At 37.2% G+C, this 25011-nt stretch overlaps 1 protein-coding gene and 1 long non-coding RNA gene across 8 annotated transcripts; both read right to left on the minus strand.

Moving 5' to 3' along the window:
• Window positions 1-2972: 2972 nt before the first annotated feature.
• Window positions 2973-6145, minus strand: LOC120086821. Of its 2 annotated transcripts, none has more exons than XR_005484338.1 (4): window positions 5948-6145; window positions 5532-5624; window positions 4221-4285; window positions 2973-4048 (listed from the first exon to the last, which is right to left on the minus strand). It is a non-coding gene; the product is annotated as an uncharacterized LOC120086821 (long non-coding RNA). The 2 variants fall into 2 exon arrangements; XR_005484339.1 differs by having other exon boundaries at window positions 5532-5630.
• A 12725-nt stretch (window positions 6146-18870) lies between these two features.
• LOC120086836 (pentatricopeptide repeat-containing protein At3g12770-like) lies at window positions 18871-23004 on the minus strand. 6 transcript variants are annotated; one of them, XM_039043645.1, is made up of 4 exons: window positions 22736-23003; window positions 22309-22491; window positions 20821-20879; window positions 18871-20678 (listed from the first exon to the last, which is right to left on the minus strand). In XM_039043645.1, the coding sequence occupies exon 4, from the start codon at window positions 20427-20429 to the stop codon at window positions 18894-18896; it is 1536 nt and encodes a 511-aa protein (XP_038899573.1). In that variant the 5' UTR covers window positions 20430-20678; window positions 20821-20879; window positions 22309-22491; window positions 22736-23003; the 3' UTR covers window positions 18871-18893. The 6 variants fall into 6 exon arrangements, with proteins under 6 accessions (XP_038899573.1, XP_038899574.1, XP_038899572.1 ...); XM_039043646.1 differs by having other exon boundaries at window positions 22305-22491; XM_039043644.1 differs by having other exon boundaries at window positions 18871-20879; window positions 22305-22491; window positions 22736-23004.
• Between the last annotated feature and the right edge of the window lie 2007 nt (window positions 23005-25011).

Genomic DNA, 25011 nt, shown 5'->3' on the forward strand with positions numbered 1-25011 from the left:
CCCAAATCTTAAGAAGAGAAGAAAAAAGGAAAATTATAAGAAATGTCTACCCAAAAGTCTCTTTGTTAAGAAATGTCTAGATTGTTAGTAATATCAGAAAATGCTTAGTCAAATTTGGGGGAGGAAAGTGAAGAATTTTTATACTGATTATACCCTAGTATATACAGTTAATTTTACACACAAGCTGATGTGATGCATGTGTCAGTATCGTCCTCTAGAGATCAAATGTCCTTATTAAGTTTAGTTATCCTAGAATCGTTTGTATTTTATCTAAGGATTAGAAACTAGATGAATATGATTTGAAAAAAAAAAAAAAAAAGGCAAAATAGAGATTGAAATTCAAGAGAAAGTTGTTCAATACTTCATTAATTCATGCATAGATTCTATGAAATATTGTGTTTATAATATGTTTAAGTCTAGAAACTATTCTTCGAATTATCATCTTTCAACAATAATCTTTTCTCATGCAAACCTAATTGATCACTAATTTCTTAAAACCAAATTAAGAAGCATGAATGACATTAGGAATAGTCATAAACAACTTTCATTATTAACCTAACTATTTGCATGATAGATTAACAATGATCCAATATTATAGGTTCAATTAAACATATAATCTTTTTAATTGAACATTGAATTTAACATGCATCGATGATCAATCAATGTAAGAAGCATAATAATATTGGAAAGCAATCAAATCCGCAACATCCATGGAAAATACTAAGCATTGACTGAAATCTATAAAGAAGTTCATTAACAGCCTAAAACATCATTGTAGTTACAAACATATTCGCATACGATGCAACAATCATATGTTGTGTAAAAAAAATAAAGGAAATAGAGAAACACTATTGTCGTTGTGAATCCCATCGAAGGAAGATGTACGTCGGGAACTCCTTGATTTTTCACCCCGTAATCAATGAACGACCACCAATCGATTCCCTCACTCTTTCACACCTTTCCTATAGCTTAAACACTCTCTAAGGCTTTGTAGTTTCGTCCATTAGGGTTGATAAAACCCTATAATTAGTAGCCAAAAATTTTCAAAGAGCACAAATTATTTCCTAAAATGAATCACAAAGCCAGAGCACTGCATCGCTGAGGATTGGTATCCGCGTGCATTTGATTACGGTGCCACAACGCTCTCCACACACTACAGCACCATCACAACGCTGCAACACCCACCTTATTTGGGCAAAATGGTTCTCTTTTCTCTATTTTGAAGTTTTAGCCCCTTCTTGAGTATTGAGCAAAATTGGTCCGTTTTCACTTTTTTGAACTCCAAATCTCCTTTTATTCAAACCCCAAAAAACTAGCCCATACATATACCATCATGACTCCATAAGGAGTAAGTGAATTCTCATCCAACTCTTTCCACAACCAATATTCTCTTGCAACTTAGGCATCATAGGCATTGAGACAAATATCGCACCAGCTACGTCCAGAATCTTTTTATTTCAAGTCACATTGTCTCTAAATAACGAATTCATCGTTGAGTGTACAAATCAAGTGAGATCTTATATGTTTATATTTGCATATCAATAATGGTGATTAATTTCAAAATTAGTTAAAGCAGTACTCTAGTCAGAGATTTATCATATCATTTCAAAATTAGCTATAGTACTCTCGTTAGAGATATATCATATCATTAAATGGTTATCAAAGCCTAGAAGTCTCTATCACAATATGTTGTCAATTTCATGCCCCCTTCACTTTATTCGTTTTCCTAAAATTTTGACAAATTTTGGTCCCTATTAGAGTATGATTAGAGTTCTTAGATCAAACTTTTATATTTTATATTAAGAAAAAAATCAATTCATCTTAAATTTTGGAAGTTGTATCAATTTAAACATTGAACTAATAATTGTATCAATTTAAATTCTAACTTTTATATATGCATATCAATTAACACCATCTTTTAGACTCATTTTAAAGAATATCATGTAAAGCATGTAATTGTTTCAAATTAAACTTCTACATTGTTACAAGTGAATCAACTTAGACAATTTATTAATCTTACATTTGAAAATCGTCCATGCATTCAATTCTTACAGATTTGTAGACTTCTTCAAATGTCTGTTTAATAAAATGGACGATTGTAGTTGATTTATGAACAATTTTCAAAAGAGAACTTAATTGAGAATCCAAATTGATTCACTATGAAAGTTTAGAGGTTTAATCAATAAAATTAAAATTCTGACATGATGTTTATCCAAACAAAAACGTAATAAAATATGTAAATTGATACAATTGTGAAAGTTCAAGGTTTAAATTTTCTTTGTTTTTTCCTTTATTAGTGTAGGAGAATAGTTTTTTCTCTATCTTATTTTGAATATTTTATTCTAGAGTTATGTTTCTTTGAATTACCCAATCACCTTTAATCCATAATAACCCAATTGGTTCGTGTAATACTTAGTTCTTAGAATGATGAAATTTGGGTGATGTTTCACTTCTTTTTTTCCTTTTTCTTTCTTTCCTTTTTTTTAGCATTGTCCTAGTTTTGCAAACTTAGGAACACTCAAATTTGTGGAAGTACTAGTATTCAGAAGGTCTAAATAACCAAGATGGTTGCTCACCCCAATTCATTAATGTCATATCAACTAATGCATTCGAGCAATAGGTATATTAACGTCGAGTTATAGTTGTGTCGAAAGAACTCTAACTATTATTATCGTAGACACTTGCTCATTTGATAATTTGACTATGTACTGTCATGTCAAGTTAACCTCTCCATAACATGTGAAAAAGAAAATTCAACTAGAACAAAAATTTTACTATCGACCTTTAAGTCAAATGTTTAATAAGAAAAAAAATGTTTGTGCCACGAAATTTGTCTTTTTACCAAAGATCAAAAGAAATAATAACACCATATAGCATTACATATTCTTTAAGAAACATGGAAAGAGGGGATCAAGATATCTCTAACGAGAAATTTATTAATAAATACACATTCATAATTTCAAACGATCATAGATTTGAATCCTATCTACTTCATTTATAATATAAAACGATCTAAAGATAAGCATGGTCAAACACATATATAAAATAGGCTACACTTCCCTACGTTAGCCTTGGCAAAGATAGGTTGCCTACTTAGAAATACAATAAGAGGATTTAGGGTACTCATCTTTCAACTCTGTAGATGACAAAGACGCCATCAAAGGATCCATTTACAATTTACAATGTCAAGTCTGGATCATCATCGTAGTCGAAATCTTGCTCGCTTGAATGCTGCATTCTCTTTGCATCCACCGAAACCCATCCTCCCTTTTCCGGTTTTGCAAATGCAATGCATAAATTCTCATCAAAACTATCCAAGGATAAAAGACCTTAAAAAAACTCATTGTTATAAAGTAAAATAGCTCAGGGGCTATGACCCTACAACATTTGGTGTCAAGAAAACTCGCAATATATTAGATCATAGGTTGGTGGCCACTATGGATTGAACTCATGACCTCTTAGCCTTTTATTTACCCACTATTTATCACTAGGCCAACCTACAATGGTTTAATGGTTAAATGCCTTCTCATATTTTGAATCTTTCTGCGGTGTGTTCTGTTTACTATTCTTTCATACTCTCTTCTCTTTACCATGCCATGGTTCAATGAAGCGTGAGTGGATGTGGAGAAGGAAAAGTCAATCACTCGGGCCTGACGGGAATGAGCAAGGACTCAATTCCAAGATGAGGTGCTCCAAGCACCCCCATTTAGAAAGAAGGGTAGAAGGTTTTGGGCCTGTAGCTTTCCTCGTCCACCCTTTGTCAGGTGGTGCTTGTGTGTGGGGTATGCTATCAAAAATCAGGCTTGAAGCTCTCGCCTTACCAATGAGCCGACATCTGATGGTTGTTCGTCACAACTACTACCAAAAAGCTCTAATGAAGATGAATATTTCGGAGTGTGCATCTTTATGTTGGGTGTTCTTCTGTCGTGCAACCTGGTGGCTTATGTGCGATCTGTGGCTCACGCCTTCTATTTGTTCAGGGCGGGTGGTATGAACTCTGACTCGATCGGGGTATTCAATCCCGCTGCTTAGATGCTCGATCCTTAACCTTGAAAGAAAGATGACTTATTCAATAATTCGTGTGCAAAGGATGAGGAAACTTTGGATGAACTAATGTGAATGGGTGTAAGCCTATCCAGTGCTGACCACCCTGAGAGAGTGTTTATGTTACAGAAATTTAAAGCAAAATTATGGAACGAAGGAAAAGATGGGCAGAATACCAATTGTCCACTGGAATATATGCCTCCACCTTTCGATCTGCCAGGACCCAAGTCGGATCTCCCATCTGCAACAAGGTTCATAAAAGAAGACTAAAATTTTAATTACAAGAAACCACAAGCATTACTGTTACGGCTCACCATAAAAGAAAGGAACAGAAAGGAAAATATGAAATACAAGAGGAAACTACAGTAGAAACTATGGCGAGAGGAAGAGAAGAAAAATAAGATTAAAAAAAAATGTGAAATTAAAGGATAGAAAGGGGCATAAACTACAGGAAAACAAAATTTTATGTTTTCCATCAGGAAAACAATGTATATTCTGTAGCATATGCAGTCACCATAGAAATCATTTATCTGATCTATATGCATAAACATAAACAGAACTAAAATATTTCAGGCCTGAAATTTCCTAAACTTAGAAAAGAACACACTCAAAGACAACCGTCCATTAAGAATTTGAAAGGTTACATGAAGACACAAAATGCTTCAATCACTCCACAAAAATTCAAAAAACCATCCCAATATGAAGTAATTACCGTCAAGGAGAACAATTTTAATTAATTGTCCAAAGAAGCTCAACGAGAACAATTACACCTAGTCTGGCAATATAATTAACCTCCCCACACCCCAGAAAATCCCTAGAGAGTTTTTTTCTACCCAAATATTCCACCATAATATTGCCTTAACCACATAATTATATAGAACCTTAACTTTTCCTTTAAAGGAAGAATCACAAAGAAGTTCCATTCCTTTAAAAGAAAAATGAATCCAATTGTGGAACCAAATTCCAAAAATATCTTCTGTACAAACATGAAAAGGCAAATGGTTCATCATTCACATCCTCCCTCTATAGCAGAGCATACTCCTAAGACGGATCCGACACCAAACCTGGATATCTTATTAGCCCAAAACTTAAAACCTTGTACCATATAGGAAGTCCTTGTCTAAGCTCTCTAATGCATTTATCTTTTGTAAATAAAATCTATTAAAAACCAGTTTACAACTGTTTAACATGAAAATGATTTCTTGTATAACATAACTAAGTATTCTCGAGAAAAGCTATGGCAACTAGTAAATCCTTTGTCCTGTAAGTAGGAAGATTTTTTAGAACTCAAGGACACAATTGTACAACCTATAGAACAGATCCTGTTCAAGTAGGAAGATTTTGATTGTAGTATCTTATACAAGTTGCAGGATGAAGTGCAGAAAAATCTTTACTTCCTTGCTCATTACATGAGATACTATCCATACATAAAGAAAGACAATACAACAAGAATAATCAGGAAAAGCTTAGATTTCCACTTCACTCACGGGTTAATAGTCAAAGTACACACAGCAGGGGACGTAACTGAAGACAATGAGAAGAGCCTATCTTCAAGCTGAAACTTCCTAGACCGCTTCAAACTGCATCTACAAAGTATTTAGAAACTTTACCACACTTTCATTCTTTTTAATAACCTAAAAATAAAAAATAAAAAAATAAAAAATAAAAAAAGGAAAGAAAAACTTTGTAAAGATACTGAACATTAAACGAGCACCACAGCCCACTCCTCTTATACAACTTTTGAACTAAATAGAAATTAAATCCAAACCTCATTGATCAAAAGCTATAAAGCACTAACACTCCTGCTGAATTCTTTTTTAAAAATGGAAAAAAACAATGGTTTTGTCAGCCCATTAAGGTCCAACCCATTTTTCTCTAAATCATAAGGGTTTTCAACACTCACCCACTGACTTTTCCATCCTCGAAACGCACTGGCCCCTTACTCATCCATCCTCAAAAGTTTAAAACCCCCGATATTCTTTCCTTTCACTTTCTGTTTCCCCAAAACTCAACAACAAAGACCAACAACGATCAGACAACCGGCAGCTTCGTCGATGGTCACTTCTCCTTTCTTCTTTTTTTTTCCTTTTGGTTCTCTTTTTCTTTTCACAATATGGCAAAATATGCACACATATATTTATTTTTGCAAATAATAATAATAATAATATGTTTCCAATGTGTCGCATACTACTTTTTTAGAAATTGACGTGTCGACATGTCAGTGTTATGTCGTATCTATGTCGCGTGTAAGTGTATGTGTTTTTTAGATCAAAAGTATAATTTTTCCTAAATTATATTTTATTGATCCCATTATTAAATTAATCCAGTAGACATAAACCTTCATGTGTTAAAACAAGTAATATGATATTCTCTGTGAAGTCTCTCTCGGCACATTTATCTCCATCTTTCCCTTTGGATAAAATGACTTAAAAGGCGTTGTGGAAATCCAATTGCTCAAGACGTGTTAACATTCTTGTGTGGATAATGGTCTTTGGCCTCCTAAACATTTCCTCAATTATGCAACGTAAGCTGCCTTCTAGTAGCTTGTCCCCCCCTCCATGTGTCCTTTGTGTAAACTGCATGGAGAGGATTTACAGCACCTCTTCTTCACTTGCCCATATTCAGCAAAGTGCTAGTGGAAACTGATCACTATTTTCAACACTTCATGGGCGCTTAGCAATGATTTTAGAGGCAATGTGCAGCAGCTCTTAATTGGTCCACATTTAAATAGAAATTCTCGATTAATTTGGATCAATGTGGTCAAGGCTTTGCTGGCTGAATTGTGGTTTGAGAGAAACCAAAGGGTGTTTCCATGTTTGGCTGGACAGATCGGTTTGAAGTTGCCCGTAGGAATGCCTCCTCGTGGTGCGTCCTCTCCAAGAAATTTGAAGACTATTCCATTCAAGACTTTTGCTTAAATTAGCTTTTATTTTTCCAGCATAGTTTTTGCTTCTTGTATTGGTTTTTTATTTGTATTTTGGTTGCTTTGTTTGTGGTGTTTTGTAGTGTTTTTGCCTGGACGTTGTCAAATATCTATTGTTGTTAGTCCTTTGCATGGGCTGTGTTTTAGCCTTGGACTTATTATAGTGAGTTTAATTTGTTCGAAAATGATGAAGACGCTAAGGGGGTGTCAACCTAGTTGAGATGTCCGGGTGCGCCTGCTGATCCATAGATCTTTCGCTATACACTCTTTGTATAACTCTCTTGTACTTTAAATATTAGTCTCATTTCATTTTATTAATGAAGAGGCTCATTTCCATTTCAAAGAAGAAGAAAAAGGTCAATTACAAACTAACTTACAAGTTACCGGTTATTAATAGGTAACCGATCAGTAACTAAATTTAAAAAGAAACCTAAAAACAAACTAATATACTATTTAATTGATACATCATATAAGAATATAAGATCTTATATTTATGGTGATGGTTGAAAATAGGGTTATTAACCTAGGGACGTTTATGTAATTGTGTAGACCCTTAAGGTTTCCTACTGTCTATTTATACAGTGTGTCCCTATGTAATCAGAAAAGTCTCTATATAGTAATTTTTCTCCCTGTACTAGGATTTCCACGTAACTGTGTTGTTATTCTCTTCCCTACTTTTTATTTTTAACATGGTATCAGAGCTTGGGGACGAAACCCTAACTGTTATGGAAGAGAACCAACCACAGTCATCTTCTGCTAATGGATCTTCGAGTTTTGACATGAAAACTGCTATTCGAGCGACTATGAAGGAGTGTTTTCAAGCAACCCTACCGGAGTTACTTTCTATCATCCAGTTGCAGTTGACGGAAAGCTGTCGTCAGTGGGAGCCGCCGCACCAGACAGAAGCGTCGATAGGGCTCTTCCGCGCTGAACCCAGCCGAACCCTCTAAGGACAGATAGATCCGGTCGCGATCGGACTCTTCCACACTGAACCTAGACGAACCCTCGAAGGACAGACAGATCCGGTTGTTTCCGCGCCGTCGTAGCCCTCCGGACCTTCACAGACTTCCATGCCGGTCGTTTTCGTGTCGGCCTACTCTTTCACGATAGGTCCGTTCGATCTACAAGGAGTGGCGCCGAACACGACTGATTCTGCCCCAAGTGTGTTCAACCAACGACGAGCCAGCGGCCATCTCGAGCAGTCCAGCCGGCAGGGGTCTTCACATATGCTGACGACCTCCCTCCAACTGGCGACGGCCTTCCAACAGACAGTGGCAGCCTCGTTTCCAACTGCTTGTAGTTCGACCCATTACCCAGACGATGTGAGACAACTGCTGGCTTATCTGTAACAACAAATTTCATATTTGGATACAATGTTTGGCATAAATCCCCATCCAATTCAACCAGTTTATTCAGAGAATCCAGTAAACTCGTTCCCTATTTTGCCAAATGTTTCTTATTTATCTGGTTCGATGGGCAATTCTGCAGGATTTCTTGTAGGGGAAAAATTAAATGGCCAAAATTATTTCTCCTGGTCCCAATCAATCCGAATGGCCTTGGAAGGGGTCACAAATTTGGGTACTTGACAGGGGAAATTCCAAAGCCAGCACCAAGCGATCCACAAGAACAAATCTGAAAAGGAGAAGACTCGCTGTTACGCTCTGTTTGGGTGAATAGTATGGAACCTCAAATAGGAAGACCACTATTATATGCTGCAACCGCCAAGGATATCTAGGAAGTAGGGCGAAATTTATACTAAAAAAGATAGAATGTCTCTCGACTATATACGCTCTACAAACAGGTCCACGAATACAAACAAGGATCCATGGATGTTACTTCTTATTTTAACAAACTATCGATGTTGTGGCAAGAGATGGACCTGTGTCGAGAGATTGTCTGGAACTGTGCACAAGATGGGGCCCAATACTTGAAAATTGAAAAGGCAGACTGTGTTTACGTGTTCTTGACTAGATTAAATCCTAAATTTGATGGTGTTCGTAGTCAGATATTGGGCCAGCGCCCGACTCCTTCACTCAGAGAAGGTTCATGCTCTGAAATACGGCTGGAAGAAGATCGGTCGTGCGCCATGAATAATCCCATTCTCACAACTGATGTAGCCGCCTTCGTCGCAAAGTCGTCCAGTGCTGATGGCGATAAAAAACCCCCACCTGTGTGTGAACATTATAAGAAGCTCTGGCACACAAAGGACCAGTGTTGGAAATTGCACGGGAAACCTCCAAACAGCAGGCAACGACAGTCTCATGACAAATCTAATACTGGTTGTGCCCTGGTAAGTGACTCAGTAGATGAACAGACTCAGAAACAGTCTTCTGTTGATAGTAAGAACTTGAGTACGGTTGGAGTGAGTGCTATTGCACAGTCAGGTAACTTCCCTTCATTTGGCGTTATTAGTATAAATGGTAAAAAACCATGGATTGTTGACTCAGGGGCCACAGATCATCTTACAAGTTCTTCAGAATTGTTTATGTCATATAACCCAAGTGCTAGAAATGAACGTATTCGCATTGCAGACGGGTCTTTTGCTCCTATTGCGGGGAAAGGCCATATCTCCCCGTTTGACGATTTAATTTTATGTGATACTTTACATGTGCCTAAAATCACTTATAATTTGTTGTCTGTCAGTAAAATTACAAGAGATTTGAAGTGTAAGACAATTTTCTCACCTGATTCCGTTTTGTTTCAGGATCTGAAATCGGGGATGACGATTGGCACTGCCCGGCACGATAGGGGACTTTACTTCCTTTCTGAAGAAGCTTCCTCTAGAGATGATCATCAAACTAGGTTTATGTCGTTAAATTTTTCTCTTTCTGAAAATGACTTTATGTTGTGGCATTTCTGTTTAGGACATCCGAATTTTCAATATATGAAGTATTTGTTTCCGCATTTATTTCGCAATGTTAATACTTCTTCTTTAAATTGTGATGTGTGTATTCGTGCCAAGCAAAGTCATGTTTCTTTCCGGACCCAACCTTACAAACCCTCGAGTCCTTTTTCCCTTGTTCATAGTGATGTATGGGCCCCTCACCGGTTACCACTTCCACTGGAAAACGGTGGTTTGTCACATTTATAGACGATCACACCCGCCTTACCTGGGTCTTCCTCCCCACTGACAAATCTGAGGTGTCATCTATTTTCCAACAATTTTATACAACTGTCGAAACTCAGTTCAAAACAAAGATTGGAATTTTACGAAGTGATAATGGGCGAGAATTCTTCAATGCCTCCTTCAGGGATTTTCTTGTTTCTAAGGGTATTGTCCACCAGAGCTCATGTGCTTACACTCTGCAACAAAATGGAGTTGCTGAGCGGAAAAATCGTCATCTGGTTGAAGTAGCCCGGTCTCTTATGTTATCTGCCACTCTTCCGTCATACCTATGGGGGGTTGCAGTTCTCATTGCTGCCCATCTCATTAATCAGATGTCCTCTTGTATTCTTAATCTTCATACTCCTTTAGAACTGTTTAAAGAGTCCTTCCCAACCACTCGGTTAATCTCCGATGTTCCTCTTCAGGTTTTGGTTGTGTTGCCTTTGTTCATTCCCATGGTCCAAACCGCACAAAATTTACTCCTCGTGCTTAGAAGTGTATCTTTGTTGGATATCCACTTCATCAACGTGGATATAAGTGCTATCACCCGTCATCTCGTAAGTACTATGTCTCAATGGATGTCACCTTCCTCGAGGATCAGCCGTTTTTCCCTGTTTGTCATCTTCAGGGGAGAACATGAATGAAGAGACTAACTGGTCATCTTATGCTATTTCCTTAGAGTCAGCTCCCATTCAAACCTTGTCTAAACCTAGTTCTGAGCATGACAATCTGGTCCTTCCTACCAACCAAGTTCCTTGGAAAACTTACTATAGGAAGAATCTCAGGAAGGAAGCAGTGTCACCTGTCGAGCCAGAACCGCCGGTTCCAGTGCATGAGTCAAACCCACCATCAGATCCAGGTACATACATTCTTGAAATTAATGATGTTGATGTATGTATGGAGACTGATGAATGCAGGCAAGACAAGGGAGAAGGAAGTAGTAATACTGAAAGAATGGCAGAAGGGGAGACAATAGAGAATGAAATGATTCTTGCTAATGATGATGTGGAGGATACTACTGAAGTCTCTGATACACAGATAGTCGATCATGGTGAAGAGCCTGGAGAATTGAAAGAACGTGATGCATCGCTTGATCTTCCTATAGCTCTGAGGAAAGGCACTCGTTCATGTACTAAATACTCTATGTATAGTTACATGACGTATAGTAATCTGGCAACCGAGTTCAAAGCATTCACTACTAGTTTGGACACTGAGATGGTTCCAAATGACATAAGTGTTGCAATGGAAAAACCAGAATGGCGGTCTGCTGTTATGGAAGAAATGAGAGCTCTCGAGAAGAATGGAACTTGGGAACAGGTGGCTCTGCCTGAAGGGCACAAGACAGTTGGATGTAAATGGGTGTTTACGATAAAATATAAGTCAGGTAGGACGATTGATCGATACAAGGCTAGACTCGTTGTAAGAGGCTTTACTCAGACTTATGGAGTGGATTATTCTGAAACTTTTTCTCCTGTGGCCAAACTTAACACTATCCGAGTGCTCTTGTCAGTTACTATAAATAAGGATTGGTCCCTACACCAACTTGATGTTAAAAATACTTTTTTGAATGGGGAACTTGAAGATGAAGTCTATATGAGTCCTCCTCTTGGGTTCGAGAGTCAATTAAAAAACAAGGTGTGTAGATTGAGAAAGTCGTTATACGGATTGAAACAGTCTCCAAGGGCCTGGTTTGACAGGTTCACAACTTTTGTTAAAGTATAAGGGTATGTTCAAGGGCATTCTGATCACATTCTTTTTATAAAAAGATCGACATCAGGGAAGATAGTTGTTCTTATTGTCTACGTTGATGACATTGTTTTATCTGGGGATGATGATGCAGAGATCATGAGGCTCAAAACAAAGATGGCAGGAGAATTTGAAATTAAAGACCTCGGGAAGCTAAGATACTTTCTGGGAATGGAAGTGGCTCGCTCAAAAGAAGGTATATCAGTCTTTCAACGAAAATATACTTTGGACTTACTAAAGGAAACATGCATGACTAGGTGTAAACCTGTTGACATACCAGTAGAGTATAATGTGAAGCTCAGTGATAAGAATGATAGAATTCCTGTTAATAAAGAAAGGTATCAGGAGTTAGTCGGGAAGTTGATCTACTTGTCTCACACAAGACCAGATATTTCGTATGCAGTAGGTGTCGTCAGTCAGTTTATGCAAGCTCCATGTGAGGATCATATGACAGCAGTTGAATGTATCCTCTGGTACCTGAAAGGAACTCCTGGCAAAGGTCTAATGTTCAGAAAGACTAATAAATGATCTGTTGAAGCCTACACTGATTCTGACTGGGCAGGGTCTGTTGTTGATAGAAAATCAACGTCTAGGTACTGTACGTTTGTCTGGGGTAATCTAGTCACTTGGAGAAGTAAGAAACAAGGAGTTGTTGCTAGAAGTAGTGCTGAGGTTGAGTATAGGGCCATGAGTCTGGGGATTTGTGAAGAAATTTGGTTGAAGAAAGTGTTATCAGATCTCCAGCAAGATAATGAGCTTCCGATGAAATTGTTTTGTGACAATAAAGCTGCCATCAGTATTGCAAATAACCCGGTTCAACATGACAGAACTAAACATGTAGAGATAGACAGACATTTCATTAAGGAGAGGTTGGACAGTGGAAACATATGCATCCCTTATATTCCTTCAAATCAACAAGTTGCTGATGTACTTACAAAAGGGTTACTGAGACAAAGCTTTGATTATTGTGTAAGCAAGTTGGGCCTTGTCGATATTTATGCTCCAACTTGAGGGGAGTGTTGAAAATAGGGTTATTAACCTAGGGGCGTTTATGTAATTTTGTAGACCCCTAGGGTTTCCAACTGTATATTTATACAGTGTGTCTCTATGTATTCAGTGTATCAGATTAAAATAATAAGAAAAGTCTCTATATCGTGGTTTTTCTCCCTGTACTAGGGTTTCCACGTAACTATGTTGTTATTCTCTTCCCTACTTTTTATTTTTAACAATGATCTTATTTATTGCCCTGCTGTCCACACACATGCCAACTACCATCTTTCTTAGGAGTGAACAAGGCTGGGACTGCACAAGGGCTAATGTTTGGTTGGATAAAGCTTCTGTAATAATTCTTGTATGTGGTCATGCAAGATCTTATATTCTTATATGATGTATCAATTAAATAGTATATTAGTTTGTTCTTAGGTTTCTTTTTAAATTTAGTTACTGACCGGTTACCTATTAATAACCAGTAACTTGTAAGTTAGTTTGTAACTGACCTTTGCCTATAAATAAGGGTTAGGTCCTTCATTTTGTAATGAGGAAGATGGGGTAAAGCGGCTGGTATATGAAGTCTATATGATGTTGGATGTCGTGAAGGGGAGGTAATTCAGCTGGTGGGTTACCAATTTTTGGAATTTCTTCAAATAGAGATTGGATTTTGTCAGGAAATTCTGTTGTAGGCAGGTTACCTTCACTGCGTTTTACTATGACACCCTAAACCATGTCTTCTTTTTGTCCCATAAATTGTATGCCATTTAGGACACAGAACAGTTGGCCTTTGGTCTCCTTCGAAGTGTTTGAAGTACTTGGTTTCTGAAGTGGAAGGAGCACTATTTTCCTCCCATGCCAAGAGAATTCATATGTGTTTTCGCAGCCTTTATGGGTTGCTTGGAGGTTATATTGCTACGGTCGACGGAGGAGTATGTGGCAGACATCCATATCCAAAACATCACAGACTATTTGATCTTTGTAACTGTTGCCGATGGATAATTGGATGGTGCAAGTGTGAGAGACTAGTGCTTCTCCCCCTTTCTTTATCCAACTTTGTATGGGTTCGGATGGGATTCCAATGGGAGATTGAGGGCTTGAACTAATTTCTTTAAAACCACATTCTCCAAACCACCATTGTGAGAGACCATTGTTTTGAATAATGAATGCCTTTGAGAGTTGAGTTCAGTCTTTGGGGTTAGTAGGATTCGTTGAATGACACAAGAGACCCTATCACCATCATCCAGCTCCAAGAAATCTGTTCCTTCAGCTTCTTCTTCATCTGATTCGTGTTCTTGAGAGTCTTCTTCATCTATTTTAGCTACTGTATTCCGGTCTGAGCAATTATTCCGATCTGAGCAATTATTCTTGAGAGTCTTCTTCTTGGAGTTGGACCATCATCCAGCTCCAAGAAATCTATTCCTTCAGCTTCTTTTTCATCTGATTCGTGTTCTTGAAAGTCTTCTTCATCTATTTTAGCTACTGTATTCCAGTCTGAGCAATTATTAGATAAATGTCCTGTTTTCCCACATCTGAAGCATTTCCCAAGGGTTGGTCTGCCATATGGATTGATTTGTTTCTTTGTTGTTTCATCCTGAACTTGTTCTTTGTTTGTAGTTGTCTATGCATCTTTCAATTTGGATGTACTGCCCTGTGAAGTGTTGGCTTGTGTCCTCGCTGTTGGTGTATTGTCTTTCTTTGATTATCAACTGATGAATTCCACTGGTTTCTCTTGTTGACCCTTCTAGTTTGAGCTTCATTCATCTCATCCACTCTCGGCTAAGGATATTACATCTGTGAGAAATCCTAAAGATTGAATCTTGACCTTTTCTTTGATCTCCGCACATAGCCCTCCTACAAATCTTGCAATGAGGTGCTATTCACTTTCAGGTAAGTTGGTTCTCGTGCCCAACCAATGAAAATCATCAGTGTATTCTGCTACAGATCTTGTTCCTTGGTGCAATTGATATTGGTTATACAAGATCTATTCATAGTTGGTTAATAGAAATCGGTCTTTCATTAGCCGCTTCAATCTTTCCCAACTCGTGATTGGGTTCTTCCCATTTCAAAATCTATTTACCCCTAATTACTCCCATCAAGCTGATGCGCCTCCACGAAATTTCAAAGCCACAATTTGTACTTTCTTATGGTCAGGTGTATTTGCGTATTTGAAGATGCCTTCCACATTCTTGATCCACTCCAAAAATTCTTCTATGCCTCTTTTTCCATTGAATGTGGGAATATCTAACTCTACTCTATATTCGTTCAGTTCTTGATGCTGTAGTGCCACAACTCTCCATCGCTTAAGCTATCCTTCATCCTCCCCTTCTCCTTCACTAGATAAATCGCTATACTATCATTGTCTTCTTTGGTAAATTGACATTCTTGGTCGTTCTTGATCCAATGCGGGCCAGTCTTGGACATTTATTTGTTGGTTCATTTGTCGAACATTAAGATTTTGCCTTTCTTGAAGAGGATTGTTGAATCTTGCTTGGTTTTTTTGGTTCTGCGGTTGCTGTCTTAGGGCCTACACTTCGCCGGCAATCTCATCAACCTTTAGCATCAGTCTCTCCATGAGTCTTTCAAGGCCACCAATGGACTCTTCAATGGACAGCATGCGTCTCGTCAAAGATCTTGGTGATTGTGCGGTGGAACTCCCTGCTTCATTGTTTGTGGCCTCGGAATTATTGCCATTGGTAGGCTTCTTCCCCGCCATCAGCTCCCAAAAACTCGCTCTAATACCACTATTGATGTAACACTAAGGATTGGAAACTCAAAATTGATTTATTAACCTCAAAATGAAGGACCCATTACTTATTTATAGGCAAAGGTCAGTTAAAACTAACTTACAAGTTACCGGTTATTAATAGTCAGTAACTAAATTTAAAAAAAATAAAAAAAACCTAAAAACCTATTTAATTGATACATCACTACGTTCCGTTTGAATTACGAAAATCTGATGAATTTCGGGAAAAAAAATAATTTTATTTGATACACGTGCGAACAAAGAAGAATGGACCAAACTGCCCTTACCAAAGCTAAATCTTACTGTATATGCACCTTTTGATTTGGTCAAACTTTTAAAATTATAAATATTAATTTTTAAAATTATGAATTATAAAAGTTTTAGACAAAATTAGATTTTCCTTTTTAAGAGGCACACAATTAAAATAAAGGGTTCTATTCATTTATTTTTAAAAAAGACAAACAAGTAGTAAATTGAGAGGAAACAATCATAAATTTGTTTTTTTCAAAATTTAACTAGAAATTCAAGGTAAAACCATAATTTAAAAATGGAGAGGAAACAATCATAAAAATTTTAAACTAAAGAATAAAATCATTATCAAACGGATCATAACAATTATTGTTTATATTCTATATTACAAGTAGTAAATTAGTCCCAATTCAATTTATGATTTAAAAAAAAAAAACATGTAGAGTACGTCACAAATTTTTTTAACATAAAATTTAATTTTTAAAAACTTAAACATAGAATCAAAATTTTAAAAATTATTTTGACACATTTTAGAGAGTAATGACCCAACAAAAAGGTGCCCTTTTTTACCACACCTAAAGCCCTTGTCAAGATTAGGTCTATTATAAGGATTAGAATTGAGTTTAGAGGAGAAAGGAGATGGACTTCCCTTAGTATCGACTTCTTTGTTCTTTGCTTTTGAAGGATCCTCCACTTTCTGTCCTTTTGATGTCTCTCCAATGGATTTTCTTGATGTAATTGAAGTCTTGTCCTAGTTGTTCTTGAGATGGATTTTCATGAGATGGACTTCCCTTAGTATCGCCTTCTTTGTTCTTTGCTTTTGAAGGATCCTCCACATTCGGTCCTTTTGATGTCTCTCCAATGGATTTTCTTGATGTAATTGAATTCTTGTCCTAGTTGTTCCTTCGGCCATTGTTTTTGTTTGAGAGCTTCATCTTCCTCAACTGTGGAAGCAATGGATACTACTTCGGCCAAACAAGAAAAGAGGCCGAAGATGTACCTTATTTTTAATATCTTGCCGCAGTCCATCAATAAACCGAGCCACTTGTTGACTATCATTATCGGCCAAGTTGTTTCATGCACTTAAACGATGAAATTCTTTTGTATAGTCTTCAATCGATCAAGCTCCTTGTTTGTAATGTTGGAATTGATTATAAAGAAGTCGCTCATGATTAGCCGGTAAGAAGCGTTTCTTCATTAGTTTCAACATTTTTGCCCAAGTAGTTATAGGCCTCTTACCATACAAACGGCTTGCCCTAGATTTGGTCCCACCAAACCGATGCATCACTTTTAAGTTTCAAGGAGACAAGTTTTACTTTTTTGTGTTTCGGGGTTCCCATGTAATCAAAGAAATTTTTCACACTTTTCACCCAATCTAAGAAGATTTCAATGTTCATTTTCCCATTGTATATGGGGATGTCAACCTTCGCCTTAAAATCGTTTTCTTGCTGCCAATTAGGTTGGCCTTGCCAATCTTGATAATATTTTTTATTTTTGTATCCTTGTGCTTGATCATAATGGAAATGACATTGAAATTATGGGTTATTTGACTTATTTCCTTGTTGTGGATGCATTATTCTTCCTCTGTAATGTGGTTGGGGACTAGTCGAGTTTTCATCCTTGGATGAGTCAGAACCCAACCCTAACAAATTTGGTGGCACAGGTCGAAAAGGTGGATAAATCGAAAGATGATGATATTGAACAGGATTAGGCGGTTGCACTCCTCTGTCTTCAATCCTTTGAGGTCATCTTGCTGGTTCTTGAATTCTTTGAGGAATTTCTTGAATCCTCCGAGGCAAATCTTGGTTTCTTGGAAGCATTTGATGTTGGTTTTCAGGCCTGTGTTGAACTTCTTGCAGCTGATCTTGATTGTCTCTGCCAACTTGGTTTTCCGTCGATGCTTCTTGATGGATTCTTGGTTGATTTCAGCCATCCTTCCAACATCCAATGTCAACTTCTCTATTGCTTGTTGTAGTCCCGCCATAGAAGTTTGCATAGCAATCATGTTATCCATAACGCCATTGACAATTCTAAGCGACCTAATCTTCAATTGATGGTTTGAGGAAAGGTGGAAAAAGATGCTTCCGCATCACTAGAAGGGAGAGAGGAAAGAGTGGGGAGTTTGTCGAGCCCTTTACTCGCCATGGGGTCCCTACACGAGGTCGCTCTTATACTAATTTGGTGAAGACTAAAAGTCTTGGAAAAATCTTGAAAGAATCTTGGAGTAGAAGTTTTATTAATGATGTAAAATGAGTGTTAAGTTCCCTTTAAATAGGCCCAAAGGGAAAGGGCTTGTACACACCTAATTAATTAACTTAACCTCCTTTAAATAGATCCAAAGGAGAAGGATTTCGTCACACCTATTCTAAGATTAAAATTGAAATTATTAAAAAAGAGAATACAATCCGTTATTTTACAAGAAATACCCAAAATACCCTTGATATCCCTATAACAACTAGGAAGAACACTTACAATAATATTTTGACCAACCCAAGAACATCATGCTTGCTGATTTGAAGTCCAAAAGATTGTAAAAACTATGCAAACGAGCATCACAACAATTGAAGTAACAGAGATCTCTCCTAGTAAAGGCACATTCGGACTTTCTTCCCACAACTTTCACATTTTCTGCTCAATGAATAATAGAAGCAAGAAACATATATAGAAAGATACATCATATACGTAAAGCAACTCATCAATATACATAGAAAGACATGTTGAAATAATACTTATTAAGAGGGGCCAAGAGAAAAGCAAAGTTTCTCCCTTCAAATCCCTTTTAAATAGATTATAGATATTTCTAACTGTAAGTCTATAAGATAATTGAAAGTTTATAGGAGATTTAAAAATTAAATCATAAAAAATTTGTATTATAATAAGAGGAGACATTGTTTTAGACATTAATTATGGAGTGTTATTTTACACATCAAGTCACCTCTGATTTCATTCTAGTCCCAAAGCTCTTATTTTCCTTTTGTAGAGTATAAACTCACAAATAAAAACTATGGGTTCGAATATACCACCTTAAATTAAAATGAAACTGAGATTAAAATTAAAATGAAACTGAGATTAAAATCAAAATGCTCAAATGATTAGATTAAATATTCTATATCATCAGAACAATGGGGTTCTTTCATGATAATAAAAATATGGTCTAGAACTTCATAAATCAAGTTGGAACTAGGATGTGTTTTATCAGCAACATGAAAACAATGAGTCTTTGTACTAATGTTAATCCAACTACAGCCGGGAGCCTTCCTTAGGCCTCTTTCCTTCATGGTGTTTCTAAGCTCAGCTACAACATCCCATCTGCTAGCAGAAGCATACAAATTTGACAGTGAAATGAAGTTAGATGGATTTTCTGGCTCCAACTCAATAAGAAATCTGTAAGCCAATTCTAACATCTCATAATTCCTGTATCTAATAGAAGCAGAAACAAGAGCTCCCCAGACACCTGGACCGGGTTCTACTGTCATTGTTTTGATAAAACTCAATGCTTGTTCTAGTTCACCGATATTGCCCAGCATGTCAACCACAGCAGCACAGATCTCAGCAGTTGGTTCAATTTTGTACTCTTGAACTGCAGTGTGGTATAGTTGGAGACCTTCATTTACCAAACTAGACCGGCCACAAGCAGATAAAACTGCGACTACAGTTATTTGGTCTAGCTTGATACCAAGCTCAACCATATCATTATACAATCTTATGGATTCCTCACCCTGTCCGTGTAACCCATAAGCTGAAATTAATGCAGTCCAAGAGATTGTATCTTTACAAAAGGATTCAGACTCAAAAACTTTTCTTGCATTCTCCAAGCTACCACATTTTGAATACATATCAATCAAAGCATTACACAAAGATGCATCATCATGAAATTCTTTTCTGACAGCATAACCATGGATTTGTTTTCCATTTATTAATCCAGCATGTGAACTACAAGCAGGGAGAAGACTAATAAGGGATATTCTATTTGGTACTATTCCATCTTTAATCTGCATCTCCCGGAAAAGAATCAATGCCTTATCTGAATCTTCATTTTGTGCATAACCACTTACCATTGCTGTCCAAACATATATATTTCTACTCTTGATTTGGTCAAATACATATCTAGATGCAATGATGTTATTCTCCCTAGAGTACATATCGATCAAACCACAGCCGATATGAAATTTTGAGCCAGAATCAAGATCCAACTCATTCTTCACAATATAACAATGGAGCTCTTTCCCATAACTCAATTTCCCATTGGTATTGCCACACAAAGGTAGAAGACTTGAAATAGTGAAGGCATCAGGTTTTATTCCATCTATCTGCATATTTCTAACAACTTCCCATGCTTCTTTAACATAGAAACAATCACTAAAACTGGCGTAGCCAGCTAATAGGACATTCCATGTACCTGAATTTCTTACAGGCATTTCGTCAAATAGCTTTAATGATTCTTTGCACTCTCCATACTTAAAGTACATCGATATGAGAGAATTAGCGACGATGATATCTGAAATGAAACCAAGTCGTAAACTCTTCCCATGAATCAATTTCCCAACAACCACATTCCCAAGCTCATTGGATGCTTTTGCCAATATGGATAATGTAAAGTCATCCGGCATTATGTTGCATTGTTGCATTTCATTAAAACGATCAAATGCCCCATGGAACACACCGTTCTTAACATACCCACTTATCAAGGAGTTCCATATATAAACAGTCTTAATGGAAACCAAGTCAAATATGAGATTCAACTCCTGAAGGTCACCACAAATTGAGTATGCAGAAATAAGTTTAGTTATCAAGAAAGTGTTGTGTTCCAATCCATGAGTAATAACCTGAGCATGAGATTGGCGGATGCGCTTCTGAGATTGGTGATTGATGGCATGCTGAAGAAGATGGAGAAGGCAGTGAGAGGGACAAAGATCAACACGAAAAAGAGTAGAGTAGCAACGTGAGATCAATAAACCACAAGGCTTGGGCACAAAAACAAGGTTCATCAAGCATAAACACATCCAACGTATTGCTCACCAATAACACTCACAAACACTTCAAGGATGATGCAAGATGTCCTTGCTACCGTTTGTTTCCTGGAAAAGAAAAGAAAGAACAGGGAACTGGTTATTTTTTAACGAACAAATTATCAAATTTGTACTTCCCCAATTCCCCTCACTACTAGATCATATCAGCCATTTGACCATTTGAGTTAGAAAAATATTATGAATGAGAGAGCATGAACAAAAACACCCAAGTTATCAGTGATCTTTTCAGCTCTGTATTAAATACCCATCACTATTTTAACAAGAAAAGTAAGAAATCAGTTCTTGAATGGCCATAAATGTAACTTAGCACGAGAGAATCGCGAAGAAGCAAGATGCACATAGGAACACAATAGACCATCATCCACAAGCTCTCAAGTGAGAAAGCAAAAGTGAGACACAGATACAAAGAAGTAAATACAAAGAAAAAGCTCGAACAAACCATCATAAGCTTTTTGGGAGGCACCAAGCCAAATAAAAAAGGTTGGGGAGAATATTGATTTTAGTGCGTGTTCCCATGAAGTAATTTGGAGGTAAATTTGCTGGAAGAAAGAAACGTATGAAGTCTCTTGAAGCCAACACAGTTGATCTTACTCATCATTTGGCCAGGCCCTTCTACTTCTGGAATAGTAATGAGGCCATCCCATTCCAGCATTTATTTATCCATAAGGCCTCTGAGATTTAGGTTCTAAACTTTTCCCAAGGAAGACCACCATTTGCTAATTGACATTCTTTTGGAGTTGGCAATTGCGTAAAATTAAATGGCTGGAAAAACTTCACAAAAAGGTCTCATTTGTCTATCTTGCTCTTACTTAGTAGTTAGTAACGAATCCTATGACAGCATCATCAAACCAAGCACATGGAGATGGAAATGTAGCTAGCAAGCAGTTACTTGTTAAGCTTGTCTTCTCTAAAGATCAACATGCTAATAGCATGAATTTCAATGCGCTTCTATAGTTTTTGCACCAGGCTCAGGTCCACTTACTTAATCAGCCTCATTCTTTTACTGAAACTGTAGGACCACATATCTTTTAAATTTATTATTTCCTCTTCTTTCGTTGATATTCCTAACTACTTCAGTCTTTATTTTCTGTTATGTTAGTCTTTATTGTATGAGTTACACATGTTTGTATCTTTTCTTATTGCCTTCATCTTTTTCAGTAGGTGTCCTCTCTATTCCTTGCATGCATGTACTTTCAAACATTCCGTTTTAAAACCAAACTTTTTACCTTGATACATACTGCCAATCAGTTTTAAAAAAGCATAATAATAATTGCATGAGATGTTTAATCCTCACTACTACAATATTTTTTAAAACATGGGTAAATTTATAGGTGAACTTAATTTTCAAAAACTTCTAAAAAATTTCAACTCACTAAGCTAATTTAAGCGCTTATAAAAAGACAGAGATGGAGATGTAGTGGGAGGAACAAAACTATGGTGGACAGAATGAGACGAATAGAGATAGAGTGATACCTACCACGGTAGTGATCTCCAACGAGCTCCAGATCCGGCGGACGAATTTCAACAACCAACGCGCAGTATTTCGCCTCCACGAACCAGATCTAGCGAAGCTCTCCGATGCCCATCAACGGTTCCGACAGCGAACACTGGAACGTCGCTCGGTTCCGTAGAAGCTCCAACTACCACCTTGCTGCAACAACTAAAAGAAGAAGAGATTAAAGAAGGAAGAAGGACAGCAAATGAAATACTGGCTAATGGAAGATGAGTTTTTTTTTTTTTTTTTTTTAATTTTGGGTTTTGGAGCCTTAGTACTTACCAAAAACTTACCGGAACGATCTTTGAGCACACTAAGTCCTCCAAAACCCAATCCAAGATCCAAATATTATGGGTAAACATTAAATCCAGAGTATTCAAATCCACTAAGAAAAATCCGTCAAACTTACAAAAAAGAACAGCGAAATCCACCGACGCGCGGCGAAGGCGGCTGGCAGGCGCTGCACGGATGTTAACTGAGAGAGAACGGGAAGGAGAAACTCGCCAGCGGCTAGCGCGGTGGAGCGACGATCGGAGGCCGGTCGGAGGGAGGAGGACGGCCGACGGTTGCCTGTGGTTAGTGGCGGTGTGCGTCGGAATGATGATGGTGCTCCAGAGAAAGGGGAAATTTGTACGAAGACCCATTTTTTTTTTTTTTTTTGTCAAAATGTCAAATGATCCATTCTTAAAAATAATGGCAATTGGCTATCTACTGACATTATCGTCATACCAAATCATGTAAATTGCTCTCACAAGTACCTCACGATATAAGTCTCACTCTCATCTGGTTAAACACTCTCGCTCTCGCTTGAAATTTCCTAGTTTGATGTGATTCATCGTCAGTGTACAAATGATTTGACAATTTTCATGATTAAAGCCTCAAATCGATATACCTAAACACAATACAATTGTGATTTCTTTAAACTCTAAACTTCATTTCAACGGGGATTACTTTTTTGGTTTTCAATGGTGTTTTGTTGAACGGAGTTTTTTCAAGGGGATTTTCAAGACGAGACCTTTTCAGAACGGAATAGATTTTTCAGAACGGTGTTTCATTATTTTGAGTCTATTTCATTATTTTTGCTGTGTTTATTTCTGGAAAGGTAAAAATTGAGTATTACGAAATTTTGTATTGTGAGAGAGAGAGCGAGAGATAGAACGAGAGTGAGAGAGAGTGAAATTAAGAGAGAGCGAGATTAAGAGAGCAAGAGTACACTTCAATTGCTTGTACAACTTAATGAGAAATGTTCTCCTTTGTAGGATGACAGAAAAGTGTCTACTTATTCGATATGGAAGTGATTGGGATGAGAATGAAAGTTCGTATATTGGGGGAGAGTTGACAAGAATCATTGTGCCTGTTACATTGAAGTGTGAAAAACTTAAATCTCACATTTACAGGGTTACAAATGTCAGTTCTTCAAAGTTTGATTTTATAATGTGAGTTAAATATAAGCTTGAATATGAAGCCCCTCCACAATACATAAGGAATGATGATGATGTTCGCTTCCTTCTTTTCCGAGAAGAGTTTAGTAGACTTCAGTTATCTGTAACACTAAAATCGAATCAGAACGAAAATATTAGAATGGGGTTTGGAAATGTGAGTTATGATCATACAACTATGAACAGACAATACGAAGAATCATATCAATTTTGTTGGAAAGAGGATGATATTCCATTGTCTGCCAACATTGTAGCATCAACATTATCACTAGACAACGACCGAACTAATCCAGCAGGATTGAATTCAATGAATAATGGTGATACAGAATTGGACGGTACTTTAATTATTGATAATGAGAGATCATCTAGACTTGATTATATGGATTATGCGTTGTTCTACAACAGCTTCAGTGGTTCCACCATCTGTGTCTTCAAGTCACAGGGGAGAGTTGATTATGCCTGGTACCTCTTCATCTAGGATAGAGGACGTCGAAGTTGGTCAACTATTTTTGAGTAAAAAGGACTTGAAAATGCGATTATTTATTTTGTCCATCAACAAAAATTTTGAATTTAGGGTCAATATCACAAAGTACTGCAGTTCACACACGTGTTCCATTGGAATTCTAAATCATGACCATAGACAAGCAACTGCTACGGTTGTTAATCAGTTGATTAAAGATAAGTTTACAGGAATAGGACGTATTTATAAACCTTGCCATATCATCGAGGATATGAGGAGATATTATGGCGTGAACATAAGTTATGATAAAGCGTGGCGTGCAAGGGAAGCCACATATGATCTCACTAGAGGTATTCTAGAATACTCATATTCCATACTACATGCTTATAAGGAAGCGTTAAAAATAGAGAATCCGGGTATAGTGTTTAAGATCGAACTTGAAGATGATGTGTATTTCAAGTATATGTCTATGACATTAGGGCCTTGTATTAGAGGTTTCGCAAGTTATCGGCCTGTGATAATTGTTATCAATCGCACTTGAAAGGAAAGTACAAAGGGACCATATTGGTTGCAGTTTCTATGGACGGGAACAATCAATTATACCCACTGGCATATGCAATAGTGGACAATGAAACCAATCGATCATGAAAATGGTTTATGTCGAACTTGAAATGTAGTATTGTAGAACCCGATAATCTGGTGTTTGTGTCTGATCGGATGGTATTAATCAGCAATGCTATTCGTGCATTTTTTCCCACGATATTTCATGGATTGTGCACGTGGCAC

The sequence above is a fragment of the Benincasa hispida genome, chromosome 9, assembly GCF_009727055.1.
Source record: "Benincasa hispida cultivar B227 chromosome 9, ASM972705v1, whole genome shotgun sequence".
NCBI lineage: Eukaryota > Viridiplantae > Streptophyta > Magnoliopsida > Cucurbitales > Cucurbitaceae > Benincasa > Benincasa hispida.